General features: G+C 40.7%; 1 protein-coding gene across 17 annotated transcripts in view; it reads left to right on the top strand.

The window, feature by feature from the left end:
• Positions 1 to 23,516, top strand: part of ppfibp1b (PPFIA binding protein 1b) — a 178,955-nt gene that overhangs the window by 75,673 nt on the left and 79,766 nt on the right. For 10 of the 17 annotated variants that reach the window (XM_087997088.1, XM_043709811.2, XM_043709810.2 and 7 more), the window contains 4 exons: positions 11,072 to 11,158; positions 12,535 to 12,648; positions 15,195 to 15,326; positions 16,489 to 16,590. In XM_087997088.1, the coding sequence (XP_087853214.1) occupies positions 11,072 to 11,158; positions 12,535 to 12,648; positions 15,195 to 15,326; positions 16,489 to 16,590 (435 nt within the window). The remainder of the gene's footprint in view (positions 1 to 11,071; positions 11,159 to 12,534; positions 12,649 to 15,194; positions 15,327 to 16,488; positions 16,591 to 23,516) is intronic. The other 7 variants (XM_043709818.2, XM_043709813.2, XM_043709817.2 and 4 more) reach the window with 1 other exon arrangement.

Raw genomic sequence — 23,516 nt, 5'->3', positions numbered from 1 at the left:
GTTGTTTTTATAAATTGAATAGAGCAGAGGAAAACAAATGCTATGTAGTTTTTCCACTGCACCAGTTTAAGCTAACTATATCTTGTTCAACTACTCAGCCTCTTGTGTAAATTATTGTGTTTTGCTTTGGACTCCAGTGATATGGTATCTAACTCTATTCCAGTAGTATGTTGCAAATTTGTGAAATTAAAGATGAAGCAACCCTTCCTGTTTTGCATGGGTTTGATTCATAGCTATCGATGCTGATCATTTACTTAATATGTAATCAGTTGCTTTAATTTTCCAATTGAGCAAATATCCATTTATTGTAAACTAAAAGGATTGTTGCTATCTGTGGTTAAAATTGGACTGCTACTGGTATTTTAAATGTATAATAGCTTTCCAAATCACTGTATAGTATCATTCAAGAGCAACAAATGTGGAAAAGTATATAGTTGAAAAAATGAGACGTGTTCCATAAACCATGCACAGCTGCTCAGTGACAAAATTTTCAACTTTTTCCATCCGTAGTACACATGGAGCTATAAAACTCTGTTAAGAATAATTCTGCGTGTAGCTGCTAGTATTTCCTCTGTCAAGCTTTTGATGCTGTCCATCCATCTAGTCCTTTTGAGTTGGCTTTTTGTCCCCTTGATGTTTCACCACTTATTGTTGTCAGTGTCAGACTCTTGCCCTAACTCTTCCAAATGTCATACTTAAATTACCACTTTGTTTTCCAACTTAAAGCCTGAGAGATGCTGGAAGTCTGATTTTCCTTGTATAAATTTATTAATGGTACCTTCTGACCATCTAATTCTAAGGAACCTTCACATTTCAAAGGTTGCAATCCTCTAACCATCAGCCTTACTGAGAGACCAGTTGTCTTATCCAGACAGTGCAAAGCTTTGTAATAGGGATTTTTGCAAATTGTCTTTGTTTCTCCCAACAATTTAATGTGACCACTTCTTGAAGTCAGATATACAGGATGTAAAAACAGTCGCTTATTGTGATCCCTGTTGCCCCACACAGTTATATTTTTCTAATGAAACTTGCAAAAGTATTCAACTATTAAATACTGATTACTATTTCATAGCTGTTTCATATAGTGCAAACAGCTGCATTAATTACTGCAGCAGTTCAATGTTTGTGAGCGCTGCCTAGTTCAGAATCCTGATTTGACAAACTTGGTTGCAGGTTTGACGAGGGTTCCAACAAGAGGTATGTAATATCTCTCTTTCCAGTGCTATGTTGAATGTGTCACTCTGTTGAGCAAAAATCATTCTGTCCTGATTCATCTAAGATGATGGATTTTAGTGTAGGATCAGTATAGAACATGGTATTTGTGTATGAGAGTGATTCAGTTTCATAAAGAAAGTGGTTGCGTTTATGCAGCATTTTTCAGAACCCTCACATACCCCAAATCACTTCATTCGCCAAGTGCAGTCGGTACTTAGAAATGTGACAGCTTATTTGCAGTCAGCATTGAGATAATTGGATACATATTTTTAGGATGTTGGTTATGGGGTAAACAAATACCAGGATGGACTCCCCTGCTCTATTGAAGTAGTGTAATGGAATCTTTATGCAATCTCAATAAGGAAGGTTCTGTTTATTGTCTTGTTCAAAAGGTGACACCTCTGACAGTGAGCACTGCAATGCACAGTTAATCAAGGTGTTATGATGCAGTCTCTGGAGAAGAACTTGAACCATAATTTCCTGAGCCAAGTGGGAATATTACCATTTAGCCACACCTGAGGAATTCAGTGGAAGATAGGTTGAGATTAGGATGGAAGGACAATGTTTGAGGTGAATTTAGTTGCTCTCTATTGTGGAACAGATATGGGGCTGGATGTTCAGCATGTGGTTAAATAGAATAAAATATATGCAAGCTATTTCTGATTCAAAGGGTGGCTTTAGAGCAGTAGGGTAGATGGGATGCAAACAACATTAGATATAAAAAAATGGTGGAAGGAGACTCATGGATTTTTCTTGTGACTATCCTCTGATTTTCTCAAGCAGGGAGGGTTTTAATTGAAATTACTTTTGGGAATTCTATACTCCCAAAAAAAGATTGGGGGGGCTGGGGTTTGGAAATACATGAGGAAAGAGGGATTGGATTGAGTGAAATTTAGCGGAGGCCTGTCCAAGTGTTTGTCAAGGGCTTCAGAGAGATTTGTTTGTTGAGAGTTTGTTAGTTGCAGTTTAAATAATGACTAGGAGTAGGTTCCAGGATCCATTATTCTTCTTAGGCTGAATCTAGGAGTCGGAAGGCTCACTATCTCTTTGGTCAGAGCCAGAGATTTGAGAGCCGACTGATAGAGGATCCAAGGAAGAGGCTGTTTCGGTTGCTAGGAGCTTTTAAGATTTAATTTTTTTCATGCTTAAAATTTAAAAACTATGGGTAAGGGAAGGGTAGATTCGCTTTAAGAAAAGTGGGCGGCACGGTGGGACAGTGGTTAGCACTGCTGCCTCACAGAGCCAGAGACCCGGGTTCAGTTCCCGCCTCAGGCAACTGTCGGTGTGGAGTTTGCACATTCTCCCCGTGTCTGCGTGGGTTTTCTCCGGGTGTTCCGGTTTCCTCCCACAGTCCAAAAATGTGCAGGTTAGGTGAATTGGCAATGCTAAATTGCCCGTAGTGTTAGGTCTGGGTGGGTTGCTCTTTGGAGGGTCGGTGTGGACTTGTTGGGCCGAAGGGCCTGTTTCCACACTGTAAGTAATCTAAAAAAGTTGTTTCAATAACTTTTTTCAGGCCTTGTAGAATATAGGCTTCAAGTTCTCCCAGCATAGTGTCAGCAGCAGTCTATAAACACTGGATTTGAGCGAAGTGTGGGTCTTTTTAGGCAAGTCCACGTTAGCAAAGTTTTAAGGGGCAATTGTGGCAGTCGGTGGAGTAGTGTGGCTGACTGTTGCTGGAGATTTGTCTGCAGGACGTGTGTTTGGATCAGTCTCCTATCAGATCATTTGGCTCAGCTGGAGAGACAGTTGGAGTCACTGAGGGGCATACAAGAAGTTCAGAGTATGATTGTTAGATTTAGAGAGATGGTCACAGCACAGATTCAGTATGACAGATGAATGACTGTCAGGTGGTAGGCAGGTAGTGCTGGAGTTTCTTGTGGTTATTCCCCTCAGATTTATACCATTCTATGTGGGGTAGGTCCTCAGAGGAAAGTAGAAGTGACAGCCAGACATTGGACACCAAGAATTAATCTTTTAGTAAGCGGGGTTTGTCAAGGTTCAAACAAATCACTCTTGTAGGGGACTTTCTTGTCGGGGCACAGACAGGAGATTCTGCAATCGTGAGCAAGAATTCAGAGTGGTATGTTGCCTGCCTGATCTCAAAGCAGTTGCAACGTATTGTCAAAGGGGACAGTGAGAAGCCAGAAGTTATTGTACACATTTGTAAGGACAGCATAGTTCGGGATGGGGTTGAGGTTTTGCAGAGTGAATATAGGAACTTAAGTAGGAGGTTAAAGAGCAGATCCTCAAAGGTGGTAATCACGGGATTACTGCCGGTGCCATGTGCTAGTGACGGCAGGAATAAGAAGATAGGACAGATAAATCAATGTCTGAGAAGGTGGTGCAATGGGCAAGGATTCAGATTTTTCAGTGATTGGGATCCCTTCTGGGGCAGAAGAGACCTGTTCAAAAGGGACTAGTTTTACCTGAATTGGAGGTGGGTGGGGCATGATCTTTGCAAGGAGACTTGCTAGTTCTATTCTTAGCAAGTTTTGAGAAGATTTGTAGCTCAGATTGAGGTTCTGGATGTAGGATTGCTTGCTGAGTTGGAAGGTTCATTTCCAGACGTTTTTTCACCCTACTAGGTAACCTCTTCAGTGGGCCTCTGAGCGAAGGCTTTGCCCGGAGGCCCACTGAGGATGTTACCTAGTTCAGGTGACGAAACTTCTGGAAATGAACCTTCTAGCTCAGCAAGCAATCCTACATCCAGTTCTTTTCTGAAGACTTTAAACTAGTCAGGAGGGAGGTGGGGGGATCTTAAGTAATAGTGGAAATAGAAAGACAGATGAAGATAGCTCTGAAGTTAGAGAGCAAGTTAATTAAATAAGGCAGACGAGCAAGTCAGTGAATGCGGTAATATAGAATTAGACTGCACTTAGTTCAGTTGCAAGGGGCCTTACGGGTAAGGTAGAGGAACTTTGCATGTGTGGAACATGGGACTGGGACCTCGAAGCTATTACAGAAACCTGGCTGAGGGAGGGACAGACTGGCAGCTAAATGTTCCAGGGTTTAGATGCTAATGGAAGGATAGAAAGGCAGTCAAGAGAGGAGGGGGTGTGACATTTTTGAGTAGGGAAAACATTACTGTTTGCTTATGATATTTCTGGATCGTCCAGGGAATCTAAATGGGTGGAACTCAGGAATAAGAAGGGGCTGATCACCTTGATGGGATTGTACAATAGGCTCCCTCTAGTCAGTGGGAAACTGAGGAGCAAATATGTAGAGAAAAATATGTAAAAATAATCTGATTGTAATGGGGGACTTTAACTTTCCAAACACAGATTGGGACTACCATAGTGTTAAGGGCTTGGTTGGTGTGGAATTTGCTAAATGTGTTCAAAAAAACACTTTTGATCTATGTCTATGTACCTAGTAGAGATGGAGCAAAACTTTATCACCTCTTGCTGAGGCAGAGGGGTAAAGGCAAGGCGAATGACTGAAGAGTTACTGCGGAGCAGTTTGAGACCAGAGGTCATAATCCTATTAGTTTTAAACAGCTATGGAAATAGATAGACATTGTATAAAAAGGTAAAGGTCTTAATTGGAGTAAGGCAAATTTTGACGGTATGAGACAGACATTTTCAAAAGTTGATTGGAATAGACTGTTTGCAGGTAAAGAGATGTCTGGTCAGTGTGAAGCTTTCAAAAGATAACAAGTTCAGAGACCATTATGTTTCTATTAGTGAAAGGTAAGGCTGGTAAGAGTAGGGAACAATGGATGAATAAAGCTATTGAAGTTCTGGTCAAGAATAAGGAGGAGGCATTTGTTAAGTATGGACAACTGGAATCAAGTGAATCTCTTGAAGTATAAGGGAATAGGGGCATTCTTAAGTGGGAAATCAGGGGGACAAAAAGGGAATGTGATAGCCTTGGCAGGTAAGTTTAAGGATAATCTGAAGAGATATTACATGTACATTAGCAAAGAGAGCAACTTAGGAGAGAACAGGGCCCTTTAAAATCAACGAGGTTGTCTGTGTGGAACCACAGGAGATGGGAGAGATACAAAATGAATATTTGGCATCACTTTTTGCTGTGGAGAAAGACATGGAGGGTAGGGAACACAAGATAAATATTGATATCTTGGAAAAGGAGGTGCTGGAGGCCTTAAAAAAGAAACGGTGGATAAATCTCTGGGAGCTGATTAAATGTATCCCAGGACATTGTGGGAGATTAGGGAAGAAATTGCGGTATCTCTAACAGATATTTGTATCATCTACAGCCACGGGTGAGGTGTCTGAGGATTGGAGGGTGGCTAATTGAGTTCTAAAGCATGGAAACAGAACCATCGGTCCAACTCGTCCATGCTGACCAGATATTCTAAATAAGTCTAGGCCCATTGGCCCATATCCTCTAAATGCTTCCTACTAATGTACCATCCAGATTCCTTTTAAATGTTGTAATATTACCCGCCTCCATCACTTTCTCTAGCAGCTCATTCCAAACACACACCACCCTCTACATGAAAAGGCTGCCCCTTAGGTCCCTTTTAAATCTTACTCCTTTCGCCTTAAACCTATGCCCTCTAGTTTTGGACTCCCCTACCTTGGGAAGATATATTGTCTATTCAGGTAAAAACAATGACTGCAGATGCTGGAAACCAGATTCTGGATCAGTGGTGCTGGAAGAGCACAGCAATTCAGGCAGCATCCGAGGACAGGCAAAATCGACGTTTCGGGCAAAAGCCCTTCATCAGGAATAAAGGCAGAGAGCCTGAAGCGTGGAGAGATAAGCTAGAGGAGGGTGGGGGTGGGGAGAGAGTGGCATAGAGTACAATAGGTGAGTGGGGGAGGAGATTAAGGTGATAGGTCAGGGAGGAGAGGGTGGAGTGGTTAGGTGGAAAAGGAGCTAGGCAAGTTAGACAAGTCCGGACAGGTCAAGGGGACAGTGTGGAGCTGGAAATTTGAAACTAGGCTGAGGTGGGGGAAGGGGAAATGAGGAAACTGTTGAAGTCCACATTGATGCCCTGGGGTTGAAGTGTTCCAAGGCGGAAGATGAGGCATTCTTCCTCCAGGCGTCTGGTGGTGAGGGAGCGGCGGTGGAGGAGGCCCAGCACCTCCATATCCTCGGCAGAGTGGGAGGGGAGTTGAAATGTTGAGCCACTGGGCAATTTCGTTGATTGGCGCAGGTGTCTCGGAGATGTTCCCTAAAGCGCTCTGCTAGGAGGCGCCCAGTCTCCCCAGTGTAGAGGAGACCGCATCGGGAGCAACGGATACAATAGATGATATTAGTGGATGTGCAGGTAAAACTTTGATGGATGTGGAAAGCTCCTTTGGGGCCTTGGATAGAGGTGAGGGAGGAGGTGTGGACGCAGGTTTTACAGTTCCTGCGGTGGCAGGGGAAAGTGCCAGGATGGGAGGGTGGGTCGTAGGGGGGCGTGGACCTGACTAGGTAGTCACGGAGGGAACGGTCTTTGCGGAAGGCGGAGAGGGGTGGGGAGGGAAATATATCCCTGGTGGTGGGGTCTGTTTGGAGGTGGCGGAAATGTCGGCGGATGATTTGGTTTATGCGAAGGTTGGTAGGGTGGAAGGTGAGCACCAGGGGCGTTCTGTCCTTGTTGCGGTTGGAGGGGTTGGGTCTGAGGGCTCAACATTTCAACTCCCCCTCCCACTCTGCCGAGGATATGGAGGTGCTGGGCCTCCTCCACCGTCGCTCCCTCACCACCAGACGCCTGGAGGAAGAACGCCTCATCTTCCGCCTCGGAACACTTCAACCCCAGGGCATCAATGTGGACTTCAACAGTTTTCTCATTTCCCCTTCCCCCACCTCATCCTAGTTTCAAATTTCCAGCTCCACACTGTCCCCTTGACCTGTCCGGACTTGTCCGACTTGCCTAGCTCCTTTTCCACCTAACCACTCCACCCTCTCCTCCCTGACCTATCACCTTAATCTCCTCCCCCACTCACCTATTGTACTCTATGCCACACTCTCCCCACCCCCACCCTCCTCTAGCTTATCTCTCCACGCTTCAGGCTCTCTGCCTTTATTCCTGATGAAGGGCTTTTGGTGGCATGTGGGCGGCACGGTGGCACAGTGGTTAGCACTGCTGCCTCACAGCGCCTGAGACCCGGGTTCAATTCCCGCCTCAGGCGACTGACTGTGTGGAGTTTGCACGTGTCCGCGTGGGTTTCCTCCGGGTGCTCCGGTTTCCTCCCACAGTCCAAAGATGTGCAGGTCAGGTGAATTGGCCATGCTAAATTGCCCGTAGTGTTAGGTAAGGGGTAAATGTAGGGTATGGGTGGGTTGCGCTTCAGCGGGTCAGTGTGGACTTGTTGGGCCGAAGGGCCTGTTTCCACACTGTAATGTAATCTAAAAAGAAACGTCGATTTTGCCTGTCCTCGGATGCTGCCTGAATTGCTGTGCTCTTCCAGCACCACTGATCCAGAATATTGTCTATTCACCCTATCCATGCCCCTCATGATTTAAAAACCTCTATAAGGTCACCCCTCAGTCGCCGATGCTTCAGGGAAAATAGCCCCAGCCTATTTTGCTTCTCCCTAGGGCTCAAACCCTCCAAACCTGGCAACATCATTGTAAATCTTTTCTGAACCGTTTCAAATTTCACAACATCCTTTCTATAGGAGGGAGACCAGAATTGCATGTAGTATTCCAAAAGTGGCCTAACCAATGTTCTGTACAGCCACAATATGACCTTCCAACTCAGAAACTCTATGCACTGACCAATAAGGGCGAGCATACCAAATGCCTCCTTCATTATCCTGTGAACCTAGGACTCCACTTTCAAGGAACTGTGAATGTGTACTCAAAGGTCTCTTTGTTCACCAACACTCTCCAATACCTTCCCGTTAAGTGTACAAGTCCTGCCCTGATTTGCTTTTCCAAAATGTAGCACCTCACTTTAATTTATCTAGATTAGACTCCGTCTGATTAAGGTCCCGTTGTACTCTGAGGTAACCTTTGCTGTCCACAATATCTCTAGTTTTGGTGTCAGCTGCAAATTTGCTAATCATACCTCCTATGTTTATGTCCAAATCATTTATATAAATGATTAAGAAGGAATCTGCAAAAAATTGTCAGTGTATTGTAGTGATGGTTGACCCATGTCTTCAGGCAATATCACCATTGGGAAGATATAGATGATGAACAGAAGTGGACTTGCGAAAGGTTTGGGTGGGTGGCTGCAGGGGAGGGAAGCCATTGCTGGAGGTTCACCTCTTACAATTGGATGCCCAGGGGAGCTGTTACGACATTAGGTAAACCCTTCTGCTAATTTTAAACTAGACACACACAAGCTCACATCGCCTCCTAAACTGTAAAGCTGTGAGTGACAAAGAACTACCAAATCCCACTATTTGAAAAAAAATTAACAATTTCTCCTTTAACTCCAAGAAAAAGAAATTAAACAACTATCTACACTGTAAGCCTCCTTTGTCCGATTGCGTTATCTACCTCCCACTTTACAACAATATATTGATCCGATAAAACCCCCAATTAAGTTTTAGAAAAAAAATCAGAATTCAAAACTAGCCAGTTATCGCTTTTCCCTTAGTATGATTAGATTAGATTAGATTCCCTACAGTGTGGAAACAGGCCCTTCGGCCCAACAAGTCCACACCGACCCTCCGAAGAGTAATCCACCCCCCTCTGACTAATGCACCTAACAATGGACGATTTAGCATGACCAATTCACCTGACCTGCACATCTTTGGATTGTGGGAGGAAACCGGAGCACCTGGAGGAAACCCACGCAGTCACAGGGAGAATGTGCAAACTCTACACAGACAGTTGTCCAAGGCTGGAATCAAACCTGGGACCCTGGTGCTGTGAGGCAGCAGTACTAACCACTGAGCCACTAGTATGTTCCTGGTTTTTTTCTTCGGTCTTCTGACAGATTTCATATGAAAAGATACCTTTCAGAGCATCTCTATGGGCAATTTAACTTTGAAAGAGTGGGTCTGCAGACAGTATGATGCTTTTTGCTACTCTAGTTAACTGTTCAAATTGCCCGATTTAAAAAAAATACCAGAAAACATCGGATCGTCTCATTGGTTTGATGTCATCCAAAGCAGTAAAATTCAAATTCGATTGGATTTTGGTTTCTTGGGGCATAATTTAAACTGGCCAAATTTGAATATGTTGTGTAACGTAGCAACTCAGCTCCAGCCATTTGTTTCACAGCTAAATGTTACATATTAAAATTTTTCAGCACAGTCTCTGCTTGTTAAGTCCTTGCCAGCTTTCACACTGTCTTAAAGGTACAATACGCACCTATAACTTCATAACACTGTCAAAGGAAGGTAGTGCTGCCAAGGTGAGCAAAAGTAGATGTCAGCAAATAGGTGCTTGTGGGGCACTGTGCTCCAAGAGACCTTTTGCTCCTTTGTACCATAATTCCAAGTCCTGTTGCCGCAAAAAGGATTTCAGAAAAGTTCTAGGCAAGAAAAACTTGCCTGCTAAATGTAGTTTAAGGCCTTTTGTGGTAGACACTTGTACAGAGTTTCACAGAATAGGAAAATGGTTAATATAAACATATACTTGTAAACACTCAATTTGTTTAGTTATGCACAATAAGAGCTTAAGACAAATTACAAATAGTAAATTGTATGCATTGTTTTAAATCTGATTGGAATCTATACCCATTTAATCTAGCCCAATCTTGTGTCTGCAAAACTTCAAACCAGAGTACTTTCTTTGTTCTGGTATTTTAATGTTTATCCATGCCATTTTGGTGATTTGTTCAAATTGCTGTTTGTTTTTAAATTTCTTCCACTTTTGTGTTTGACTTGTGGTATTTATATTATAGTGAATTTTATAGATTTTTGCACACCAAATGTAATTAGAAAGCAATTAAAATGATCAACTTTACCGAATCTCAGATTAAAATATAGTACATCATAATTGTAAATTTTTGTTCCATAATAATTAAAGAAAAGTCACAGCTGTAAGGATGGCAACATTCATTTGTTGAGGATGTGAACAAGATTATGTACACATATTAGCAAAAGGTATACTTTTTCAAAATTTGGTTTATTAACTTGATGTCTATGTGTTAGCCATAATCTCCTAAGAAAAGCTACATAACGGATGGCTGTCTCTTTTGAATTATGTGCTCTAAACGAAGCTTCACTTTTTCAGGAAATTGAACAAAATAAATATTAAATGTTTTCTCCTAAGCATCATCATTCTCATTCTCTTGGTGCAGTTATATAATCCCGCTTGGCAATCCAGATATCTCTACTTTGGTAGTTGTATTTCTAATTGTTCTTCTCTTGTATTTGCATACAAACAGAAACCTATCTGTCTCCCTATTGATGCAATAATTGGCAAATGATCGTCAGCTGCTTCCATTTTCTGAATATAAATGGATGTTATGCATTTGTAGCACAGAGGCAATTAGTATCAGCAAAAACCTGAGGTCTGGCATATAGCAAATATCAGATTTGTAGTATATGGGAAACTCCCATATAGCCTCTTCCATAGAAAAGGAATTGACTCGTATAGCTCTGCCGAGTACTTGAAGGGTAGATACAATGATGTCAGTTACATCCTGATATCTGACATGCTTCTGGTGTGAACCTACTGGAAATAAAAGCAAATACACGCTGCTAAGTATGCTACTGTGAGTTTTACTTCATTTAGCATAGGGTGGTATAATTATTGAATTCCATTTGATTTCTGTGCATCTAAATGCTCTCCTTCCTCAAAAAGCTTACAGAAACATTTTGCTCCAACTACTTAGTGATTTCTTCTCCTTAAGACACATATCACTGTCGTTTTATGATCTGCCGATATTAGTGTCCTTTCCCTCAGAAAAATAATTGTAACAGATGACATTTTTCTGGTGTTATAGCATACAACTGTGAAAGCTAGCTTATTTTGTAAACTTGCCCCTCCACAGACAAATGGCCATATCTCTGTAACCGGTGATGCATACCAGGATAGACTGGCACGATTAGAAGGAGATAAAGAATCCTTGGTTTTGCAAGTAAGTAAAGCTGACACTTTTTAAAGTTTTTGTTTGAAGGTTATGATTTCTATAGTATTAGAAATGTGTATGTGTGAATTTATAAATGGGTAATAGGCACAGTTTTAATATGGTACAGTGCAGCACAATGCAACTATTCTGTAGTTGGCAATATAAGCAGTATTTGCTAGGTTTTATCATACAACATACTTCACCTTCAATTGAAAATCAACATTAATGTGTGAAAGCTTAATGTAGCCTTGTGTGTATACACGACTACAGCAGTTCGTGACTGGCTGTTACTTTCTTGAGGGCAATTAGGGCTGGGAAATGTTGTCTTTGCCAACAGCACTGCTTCCCAAGAATGAATATTTTGAAAGTAATTGCGCAGCTTTAGAATCTTCATTCACTTCAGTTTGTTCTAGCTTTTTCCTTTCCTGAATTAGTATACGCATCTATGCTGTTTTCAGTCCCTTCATAAACATTTTTTTTTGTTTACTCATTTTTGCAATGTGGAGAAATAGTAGTGAAGAAATTGCTTCTAAGCCAACCAATTGTGATTTGTCACTCCAAAAAGTTAGCTGTTTTCTGTAATCTCTCTCCCTCCCCTCCCTCCCAAACAAATTCAAAGTCATTCTCTGTGGAAACCTGCATGCTGATTTCAGTTGAACCTTTTAAAGCGTTGACCATTATTCTGTATTTCAATTATGAGGCAGGCACCTATTGAAATTTATTTTATTGAAATTTAAATTCATAGCAGATACTACGATTGAGCAAAGCCAAATATTTAAAAGTTTTTAAAAATCTTTGAATGAGAACTGTTCACAAAAATGTGGTTAGCATGATTAGTTTTAACTATCTCAGATCCTCTTAATACTCAACAGCTAAACTTGGCTTGCAAAGACACGTTGACTAAAATGTACAATTAAAATACTTAAGGTGTATTTATTGTAATATATCTGTATACTATAAATTTCAGACATGTTGTACACCTTGCATTTATACCTGTCGAGGCATTACAAATAGATAAATCAGTTACAACATGTGGGCAGTCACACAAGGTTCAACTATCACTTTAATATTCAGAATTCTCATGGATTCTGTGCAAAACGTATTGCATCGTTGTAAAATGCAATTGAATTTGAAACCAGCACCTTGGTCGAACTAATGCAGAAATATTTCATTCCCGAGCTTTTTAGGCATGATGCAACATGCTTTGATCAGATTACCAGAATAAACATGAAATTGTTTAATCAACGGGCAAGCTAGGATTTGGTATTCTAAGTATGCGTAAAGTTTATTGCTATAATAATGAGCGACTCGCAACTTACAGCACTTTATAAAGGTGGAGATCTCCCTAAATGTTTCTGTACCAGAAGTTATACTTTGTTTCACAGGTGAGTGTTCTAACAGACCAGGTGGAAGCCCAAGGAGAGAAGATTCGAGACCTAGAGAGTTGTCTGGATGAACACCGAGAAAAGTTAAATGGTACAGAAGAGATGTTACAGCAGGTAGGCTTGGAATTGTTGGGAGCAAGATGTTTTCTGAGTTGTAAAGTTCAGTGGGCATTGAGATTTGGAACCTTTTAAATGAAGCAACATTTAAGAGTTAAAGAAGGACTTGTGTCGGGAAGTTGGCCAAAACAAAGTTGCAAATGGTCATTCTTGATTTTATTACTGCAGTATCTTGTATTGTATTCTGATGAAAATGCTTAGTAATGTAGTTGAGAGGTTGTGGTATTTTCAGTGAGAACAGGGTGGTCATTGTTAGCTTGATTAACTCTTTCTTTGACTGCAGTCAAAGAAAACTTTTAGACAATTCACAAAGCAGACTTTTAACATTCCAATATCTATTATCACAGGTTAATACAATCAGAGTTTGTGGCTGAAAGAAGGCCCCTATGAAGTTCCAGTTCAGGATGTAGAATGGAATACCTGCCTTTGGATCTACAATGTTAATTTTATCACCCTATTAATTGTTTGAAAGTGTTGTTCCTTTATTGTCGCTGGGTCAAAATCCTGGAACTCACTTCCTAATAGCACTGTTGGTATACATACACTTCAAGGACAGCAACAGTTTAAGACGACAACTCAATGCTACCTTCTCCAGTTAGAGATGGGCAATAAATATTAGCCCAGCCAATGATGCTAATCACCTGAATGAGTAAAACAAAATATTAGGCTGTGTCAACTGTCTAAATTTGAAGGGGTGCTTGGAGAATTCCATCTAACCAAATGGCAAAGCTGTTTGCTTTTTTTTACTATATGTGGGCATAATAAATATTTCAAGGAAAGTTGTAGGACATTTTTAGTAACTGCAGTCTGGTTAGTTTAACATCACTGGTGTTTAGGTTTTAAAACTCTAGTGATTGTAACAAGGACTAGATAGATCTCATTGACTAAGGGTTAACCTGGGCCAAACAGGAGCGCTAGCTGACCGACATAACCAGGAGCTTCAGAGTCATCTCATTCTATGGACTGGCTCTGAGCTGGCTGGCCGGAGCCCATGTACTATGCACATGTAAATAAAGGGTGACTGGGTGACAGGATACCAGTCTACGTGCTGTTATTTCAAAAACCAATTAGAGAATATCTCCAATGTGCTTAAGGTTTGAGTTGATTAAAGATAGTCAGCACAGATTTATAAAAGGCAGATTGTGTTTGACTGATGACTAATTTTTAAAATATAATAATAGGGAAAGTTGATTAAACATTTGCAATGAATATTGTCTGTATGGATTTTAAGAATGCATTTAACATTGCAAATATAAGGTTGATTTTTTTTAAAAAATTGATGCTTGAAACATGTTTCTCAACTGCATTCTCCTGCCTTTTCACCGTAACCTTTGCTCCCCTTACTAATCTAGAATCTCTGTCGTAAGTACATTCTATTGTTCAAGGAATGAGAGAGTTCAGCTACAAAATTAAATTGGAGGGGCTGAAATTGTTCTCTGGTGCAAAGGAGGTTGAGGGAGGCTTGTGTAAGTTAAGCAAAGAAATTAGGGCGGCACGGTGGCACAGTGGTTAGCACTGCTGCCTCACAGCGCCAGAGATCCGGGTTCAATTCCCGACTCAGGCGACTGACTGTGTGGAGTTTGCACATTCTCCCCGTGTCTGCGTGGGTTTCCTCCGGGTGCTCCGGTTTCCTCCCACAGTCCAAAGATGTGCAGGTCAGGTGAATTGGCCCTGCCAAATTGCCCGTAGTGTTAGGTAAGGGGTAAATGTAGGGGTATGGGTGGGTTGCGCTTCGGCGGGGCGGTGTGGACTTGTTGGGCCGAAGGGCCTGTTTCGACACTGTAACTAATCTAATCTAATCTAATCTAATCTAATCTAAATGTTGTTGCGATTAGTTGATGGTACAAGGACTATGAAACATAGATTTAAGGTTTTGGACAAGGAGAATGAGCTTTTTTTAAAACTGAGTGATAATGACCTGGAACTCATCGCCTACAAAGGTCATTGAAGCACAGGAGATTTCAATGGGATATTACATATGTAGCTGATAGAAATGAGGATATAACAGGGGAATGGGACCTAACTAAGTTGCTATACAGAGAGCCAGCATGAGCTCAATCGGCTGGATAGTCACTTCTGTGCAATGATTTGTGAATTACCTGATAGTTTGAAGTAATTTTTAAAAAATGCATCCTATGCTGTCTTAGTGTCTGATTCAAGCACCCTAAAAGGTTCAAAGGGCTATACAATTTACTAAGTAGCAATTGATTGTACTGGCTAAGTTCTGAAGCCATCAAGAATAAGAGTGCTGAACCAAAGCATCCTGGTTTAATAATTATACCTACATAAATGAATCACTACTCTGAATTTTCTCCCCTCCAGCTTCTCTGATTTAATAATGTCGTGAACGCTGTTTGACAGCTACTCATCAGAATGTGCTGGTGAAGAAGGCATTCGACTCTGAAAATAGATTTGTCTCTCAGTTGCCATATCATCTTTGTACAGAAATACTGCAGATACTGAACTGCAAGCCAGCTTCTTTTCTGTGCAGCAATTGTGATATTTTATGCAAGCAGTGTACACAGTCACTCTTCTTGTTTTAGGAGCTCTTGAGCAGGACATCATTGGAGACTCAGAAATTGGATCTGATGGCTGAGGTGTCAAATCTGAAGATCAAGCTGAGTGCATTGGAAAAGGATAGGTTGGAATATGAAGAAAGGTATAAAGATACTGAGGTGAGACGAATAATACTTTCTACCATTTTAATGCTGTAGAATATATCTTTACTTGACTTTCTCAAGTAAATTTACCATTGAATTAAAAAGTTTCTTCCACCTTTAGTAATTTGGGCTGCATAAGTATTTGCCTGTCCATTTTTTGTTTTTTCAGTTTCCCTTCTAAATCTCTTTTAAGCCCTACTACTTACTTCCACTAATCTTTATTTGGAATTTGGTTAGCTTAATTTATTAGACTGCTGGTTTCCAATGCAGAGTTATGCAGCATGAGTTCAATTCCCACATCAGCTGAGGTTACCATGAAGGACTCTCCTTCTCAACCTTTCTTCTTGCCTGAGGTGTGACAACCATCAGATTAAATCAGCACCAGTTGTCTCTCTCTAATGGCGCAGTGACTATGGTGACTTTTCTTTTTACTTCCATGAATGTTCTATTATGCTTGCCTTTACTCTATTATATAGCCATTCTAAATGTTTTTAAATAATTATTTAAACACAGAATGTCATAAGCAAAAGATATAATGAGGCATGGCAGTTGAGCCCTACTTCAGGAAAGAACAGAAGGCAGCTAGGATTCCCATGTCAGATAGCTAGCTGTGCAGCTGCTGTTTTTGGATATCACATGAGGACATGATTGGGCTTGACTGTAAAGGGCCATTGGATTCAAAAACAAGTACTGTACCAGTTTACAGAGAGTTCTTCTGATTTTGAACTTGAGTTTGTAATGTTCAAACTGCTCCGTTCAATTCCTGCACTTACATGTTTTTAAAACTGCATGAATGAATGAGTAAAAAGATTAAAATGTAAACTGTCAATTCTGTACTACTGTCTATTGATTTCCACAGCAGAATGCAGCCTTCAGCAATGTTTAATCCTACTTGGTTTTGGCTGTGGACAAGTCCTTGATTGGTCACCTTGTTATTGCCCATCACACAATACAATTAACAATAAATGTCACATTAATTTATATGCCCAAGGACTTTTAGTTTCCAAAGCTACAGCATTTTTAATGAAGTTAGTGGCAATGTTGGTGTTGTTGCAAACTTTACAGTTAAAGTTGTATTTTTGTTTTCAGCTATTCTATCCATGATGTCTTTGATTCACTACTTGTTCTAGTCACCTTTTTTTCCCTATTCTTATTTCATTTACCTTGTATTCTGCAGTCATTGTTTAACCTAATAACAGAGCTGAGACAGCAGATGGAGAAAGTGGAAGTGGAGCTAGCATTATTCCAGGAAAAGAGGTCACGGTTTGGTGATCAAGAGGTGACTACATGACAGGATGCTTAATAACATTAGCATCTTGGCCAATGTGTTACAGTGCATGTTTCAACTTGATTGCTGCGGGAAGGGAATTAAGAAAGAGGGGAAATTAAGGTTACAGTAGAATATCTTCAGTCCATCTATTGCTGCATTCTTCACCCAGTATTGCTAAATTAAGTACTCTATTAACCACCAGTATTTGACAAGCTTGTTGAAGAACGTATAATTAAAACAAAAATCATTCTTGCCTACCAAACTCTTCTTATTCATGTGCCATATAATTCGCTGCAACATGAATTCAACCCATCTTTTTAATCCCATGAGGGAGGGTCTGTAAAAAGTTTTCTCTCAATCCTCAACTGCAAGCTGTCCCCCACCCTGCCACATGGAATGAAGCTGAAATAAGTAAATTATGCATTCCACATTTAACAATGACAGAGCATTGTGCTAGTCTCAGGAGCTTGGCACACAGAGCAGTAATATGTCATTGAATTGCAGGGGGCCACCCACAAACTTAAGTGAAACTTTGAAATAGCTGAAGAAGAACCTATATAATTAGATTTGTTTGCAAACATACTGTCAAATAAATATGACAGTGAATATGTGAAGAAGTATTTTTCAATTTGTTCATACCTTACAATAGCCTGACTTTGTACAGTAAAAGGTGCTGAAAACATTAAGAGGATGTGAAGACTGCAGATGCTGGAGAAGTCAGTTGAAAAGGGTAGCACTGGAAAAGCACAGCAGGTCAGGCAGCATCCAAGGAGCAGGAAAGTCCATGTTTCAGGCATAACCCCTCATCAGAAAACATTAGCTCTAGAACAGCTCAGTTATCTCTTTCTGCTCTACATTTTGTCTTTGCATGAACCTACTGTGTCACCAGTGCAATAAAATAGTTTTCCATGTTTTTATGCTCCATGTAAATCTTGGAGCATTATCATAGTCTTTGTGTCTTCAGCCAGGGAAACAAGTGGATAGGCAGATGGTCATTCATTGGAGTCATTAGTGTGATAATCTGTCTTTTCTTTTATTGATGCATTTCATCCACACCTCATGCTGAACATCATCCTAGCAATTTTGTTATACTCATAGTACATGGCAGTGCCTTGATATTTACAAAACACTGTGGCTTCTTGGTGTTTTTCACAAGAAGTGGCAGCTTTTTGGCAGCATCCATTTTGGTGCAAACAATAACGGTGATGCCTTCTTTCCTTCACTTTCGATCACATTACATCTCCAAATATTAAATTGTGATCTTGTAAAAGACTGTATAACAGACCAGGTTCATCCGCAGTAAAAATACCTTTTGGTGTGTATTCATTTGGGATCTGGCCGAATGTGGTAATAGCTAAACCTTGACCTTGATTTCAAACTCTAGGTGTGGAGTTGCGACGCTATCAGTTGATGCAGTCACATGTCAAGCATGCACAAGTTTGGCTAATTCAGATTTCATTCTGTAACTTCTGTTTATTGTGGGCATCCTTCTATACAATTTCCAGTTTCTCCAGCTGAAATGGCTGCCTGTTTGCAGCTCGAGTTTGTGGTATTCAAATTTGACTGTAATTTGCTGTGGTGTCTCTTTGATTATTCTTAAACCTCAACCCTGTTCTTCAAGAGTTATCTGATCATTTTTTCCTTTTAACACTGTTAATCAGCAAATATTTTCTTTATTTCAGTCAATTATTTTGCTTAGTGAAGAAAAGATAAATATGTTGATTTTGTATCTGATGTCGATAGTCCAGATTAAATCTGTTTGTAATTAATAATTTTATTCAGGTATTGCTTCTCATGTTCTCAGTATAAAACCTTTGAGTCTTTCCCTTCTCCCTACTTGCTCCTGCTTTTTAAATAAAAATCAATTATATTTCCGAACTCCTACAACTTCTTTTCCTAAAATAAATACCCAAAATCTCAAAATGCCTTCTTGAGGCATCATGAAGTGCTGTTCACTTGTATTCTAATGCATGTTTAGGCTTGTTCTAAATTTTTGTTAGTGCTTGAGTGCAACGTTTTAGCTCAGAATTGAATTGTACGTAATGTTTCTCTGAAAATTTAACATTCAGTGTGACAATTTCCTGTTGGATGGTTGAAGAAGCAAGCAAAACTTGTATGTTTAAAACAAAGACATAATTAGTTTCTTTCATTGCACACGAGTCATAGAAGTTCTACATCACAGGAAAATGCCTTTTGGCCTGTCAAGTCTGCTAGTCAAAACAAGCGCCTAACTATGGTAATCCCATTTTCCAACACTTGACTCGTATAGCTTTGTACACCTTGGCATTGCAAGTACACCTCTAAATGTTACTTAAGTATTGTGAGGCTTTCTTTCTCTATTGCCCTTGCAGGCAGAGAGTTCCAGATTTCCACCAATACCTCAGTGGAAAAAAAAATATACATCTCATCCATTCCAAATCCCCTGTCCCTTGGCCTAATTCCCAATCCCCCACCCCCCGCCAAAATCAGTGCATCTAACCAGTCCATCAATATCCTTATGTAATCTAAGGATATTCTCCTTACTATGTACCATCCCAACAATTTTTGTAACTTGCTGATCACACATTCTACATTCAAGTCTAAATCATTTATATATGCTGCAATCATAAAAGTCCCTAACAGTGATACCTCAGGATTCTACTGGATTTGGACTTCCTGTCATAAAAACAGCCCTCTGTTTTCTGGCACTCAACTAATTCTGGATCCAATTTGCCAACTTTCATGATTCTCTGAGCTATTAACTTTGCTATCAGTCACCCATGTGGGGCCTTATCAAAAGTATTAGAGGTCTTATCAAGAGTTTTGGAAGAAATAAACCATGGTGGATTATAATCAGGATGCTCATTCTGGAAAATTAAAATATCAGTTTCCAGCTGTGTTGAGATTGAAGATTAAGCAGTACCATCCCTTCGTTGCCTCATTTCTGTTTTCTCTCACTCCCTCACCTACCCCACTGAGCTGCTTTAGCTCTTTATCTTTGCCAAATATTGAAAAAACATTTGTGTTTTTATTACAAAATTAATACAAAATATTGTATCCACTTTACAATACAATAACAGCACTAATATAAAATTTTAAAACAGCCTACTAATCTACTCTACAAACCACCAAAACACACAATAAAATATAGGAAAGAAGGCTCTAGATACTTAAAAATAAAACACAGTATCGTATATTACTAACAATAACCAAGAAAAAAAAGTAAATGAATCATTAAATAAATTTGCATTCAAAATAAAGTTATATCAAGTCATAACAAAACCCGTATTTATACGGGACTCTTCCTCCCGGGAGCCCCCGAACCAACCAGCACCGTCCTCACGGCTAAACAAAAGCCCTAAACACTATGGCCGATATATCTGCGTTGGTGTAGTTCAAAAGGGCTGCCATGTTCTATAAAATAATTCCGTTTTTTGGTGCACCATATTCGTGAAGAATTCCAGTGGGATATATTTCATAATTGTTCTATGCCAATTTGAAAGTCATGGGGGACTTTTGGATACCCAACTTACTAAAATGTTTTTCCTCGCACAAAAGGAAAGGATAGTGAATAGTTTCTTCCCGTATGCATCTAGAGAGGGGAAATTTGGAAAGTGCAAAAGAAGAGACACTGAGTCCAACCCAATCTCCGTTTCCAAACTTTTTGCCAAGGAATTCGCTACGCTGTCCCAATATCTACGAATCTTATGGCATGTCCACAAACAATGAGTGAGAGTACCAACTTCTATTTTACATTTAGGTCACATTAGGGATGCTCCTGCTTTGAACTTTGTAAGTCGCTCTGGTGCCACATGAACCCTATGAGGTATCTTCAATTGAATCGCCTGAGTTCTATTACAGATAGAGATCTTCCTGGCATTTTCCCACATCTCTAAGGAGATTTCCATCCCTAATTCTTGACTCCAAGTTTTAAAAAATTGTTCCATGTCTTTCGATACCTTATTACCAAGCAAGTGGTAGTGAGTACTGACTGAGGGTGCACCCATTGGCCGAAGCACACTCCTTTCCATATCTGATTTGTATAGATTAGTCATTAATGTGGTCTTTTTTGTATGAAATCTCGTACTTGAGAATATCGAAAAAGGTCCTCGCTTTGCAACCCGAACTTCTGACTCAACTTTTCGAAGGACATCATGACCTCCCCATTGAACAGACGTCCCAAACAGAAGATACCTCTGGACTCTCAGATTTTAAATCCAGCATCAGTCAGGCCCGGCTGAAATCCCAATGTTCCCACTATAGGGGTAGAAGGGGAGATTTTTTGTAAATTACCCTCATCATGTCTCATCATTCTCCAAGCTTTGATTGTATTTAATACAATTGGATTTTTACAATGATCCATAATAACTCTCATCTTGTCCCCTCATCAATCTGCTATTTATAAAGATTTTGCTTGGGAGGCCTCCATATCCAACCAGATTGATTGTGGGTCACAGTAGACCCAATCAGCCACGTATGATAACAGAGAACTCAGTTGGTATCTCCTGAAATCCAGAAAATCCAGACCTACCCTTACTTGTGGGAGCTGCAACTTGTCTAATTTAATAAGGGGCTGTGTATGACTCCAAATAAAGGAGCCAAGCCAACCATAGAGCTTACGCAGCCCCTATCCTGGCAACATCAAGGGGAGCATTCTCATAGGGTATAATAGGCGAGGTAGAATATTCATCTTGACCAAAGCTACTCTTCCTAGCCAGGATATCGGGAGATCTTCCTAGCGTTGGAGCTCCTGCCTTGTTTTCTCTAAGTGTGTATAATTAGCTTTATGTAGCTGACCAAATACTGGAGTAATAAAATACCGAAATAAAGAGAGCCTCCCAGTGACCACCGAAAGGGGAAGCGGGATTCATCCGGAAAATTGGATATGCTGGTAAGACTTCCCAGCAGCATGGCCTCTGATTTCATAAAATTAATTTTGTAACCTGAGAACATATCAAATAAGTTATCCAGTTGAATTAGGCGGGGCACTGATGTCAATGGATCATCTAAGAAAAGACAGATGCTCTCCACATAGAGAGTGGTTTTATGCTTACCTAATCCTAACTCCGGGGCCGTTATATTGGGGTCAGTTCATATAGCTTCTGCCAAAGGCTGAATCACTAGTGTAAATAGTAGTGCTGAGAGAAGGTGAGAAGTTACCCTGACTTTGTGAGTAATTATACATATCTATAAGTGGGCTGGCCAATTCGTCTATATATTCTTTATAGAGCTCAGCCTGGAATCCGTCTGCTCCGGGTGCTTTACCGCTCTGGAGTTGCCTTCTTACCTCCTGGACTTCCTGGGTTGTCAGCGGGAGCGTTCAAAAGCGGCACCTGCTCCAAGGTTAGGCCTGAGAGGGCCAGATTTTTTAAAAAGACTCCATCTTCCTCGCTCTATCCTCACAGCCCTCAAACTTTTACAATTCGAAATAGAACTTTCTAAAGGCTGCATTAATCTTTCTAGGATAACAAGTCAGAGTACCAGCATCCCCTCTAATAGACGTATTGGATTGGGGAGCCTTTTTGTTTCTGGCAAGGTATGCTAGATACCTGCCCAGCTTATCACCATATCCAAATAATCTCTGCTTTGCAAATAGTATCTCAAAATCTTATATTCCTCTCCATATATTAAGGCTTTAAGTAATATATACCGTCCGGACTCATCTTTTATCTGGCTTAACATCATGAAGGGAAGATTCTTCTGGATAAGAATGGCCACTCTTCTACCTTTTAAGCTAAAAACTGAAAAGAATACCTGGCCAAATCCACCCTGTTGCAGCTTCGAATGCTCCTTATCAAGTAGATATGTCTCCTGTAGAAGGGCTACATCAACCCTCTCTTTTTTTAAAAACTTGATAATATCTTTTTCCTTTTAATTGGCGAGTGGCTCCCCTTGACATTCCAGGTGCACCATTTAAACGAATGACTAGCCATGCTCGTTCAAGCAAGTCCGAGACCCCCAGAAGGAAGAACCCCACTCAAAAGGCATTGAGTAGAGACCATAAGCAATTCACGCATAAAAACAACTAAATCAAATCAACAGCTAAGAACTACTCCTAAAAAAGATAACATAAGACAAAATTAAAAGGAGGGACTTTCCCCCTTGTCTTAAGGAGGCACTCCTACCTTCCAGTAATCCCACCATAACACCTCCCAGCTGAAGCCATGCCCTTGGCCCAGACATTACAAATTAAGATAAACAATTGCCAATATCTTATAATACAAGAATTAAAGATGGGTGACCAACCCACTCCCTCCTCATTATTTCCTAGGCACTCTTAACAAAAAAAACAACATCAAATATATAAAATTTCAGTCACAGCAAATATTAAGGAACAAAAAACAACTCCGAAACATCCAGGCAGAAGTGAGGACTGCAGATGCTGGAAACCAGAGTTTAGATTAGAGTAGTGCTGGAAAAGCACAGCAGGTCAGGCAGCATCTGAGGAGCAGGAAAGTTGACGTTTCGGGCAAAAGCCCTTCATCAGGAATGGAGGCACGGATCCTCCAGGGTGGAGAGATAAGTTGGGGGGAGGTGCTGGGGAGAAGGTAGCAAAGAGTACAGTAGGTTATTGGGGGTGGGGATGGAGGTGATAGGTCAGAGAGGAGGGTGGGGGAAGGTAGCAAAGAGTACAATAGGTGAATGGGGGTGAGGATGAAGGTGTTAGGTCAGAGAGGAGGGTGGAGCGGATAGGTGGGAAGAGAGATTTTCCTGCTGCTCGGATGCTGCCTGACCTCCTGTGCTTTACCAGCACCACTCTAATCTAAACTCAGACACATGCCCCAACAATCGAATAAACCGAGCAAGTTATACATAAGAGTCAAAAGAAAGAACCCCCCCCCCACACACACACACACACACACTGATCCAAAGTTATACACAGATCCTCCATGACTGAAGTGCAGTGTTGCTGGGTATCGCATAGAATATTGTCTATTTAAATCCCTCAGACACTT

The sequence above is a fragment of the Chiloscyllium plagiosum genome, unplaced genomic scaffold (genome assembly GCF_037043375.1).
Source record: "Chiloscyllium plagiosum isolate Xiang-an unplaced genomic scaffold, Cpla_swu_hap1 HiC_scaffold_19, whole genome shotgun sequence".
Taxonomy (NCBI): Eukaryota; Metazoa; Chordata; class Chondrichthyes; order Orectolobiformes; family Hemiscylliidae; genus Chiloscyllium; species Chiloscyllium plagiosum.
Note: the sequence above shows the minus strand (reverse complement) of the source record. Positions and strands in the feature narration are given on the sequence as shown.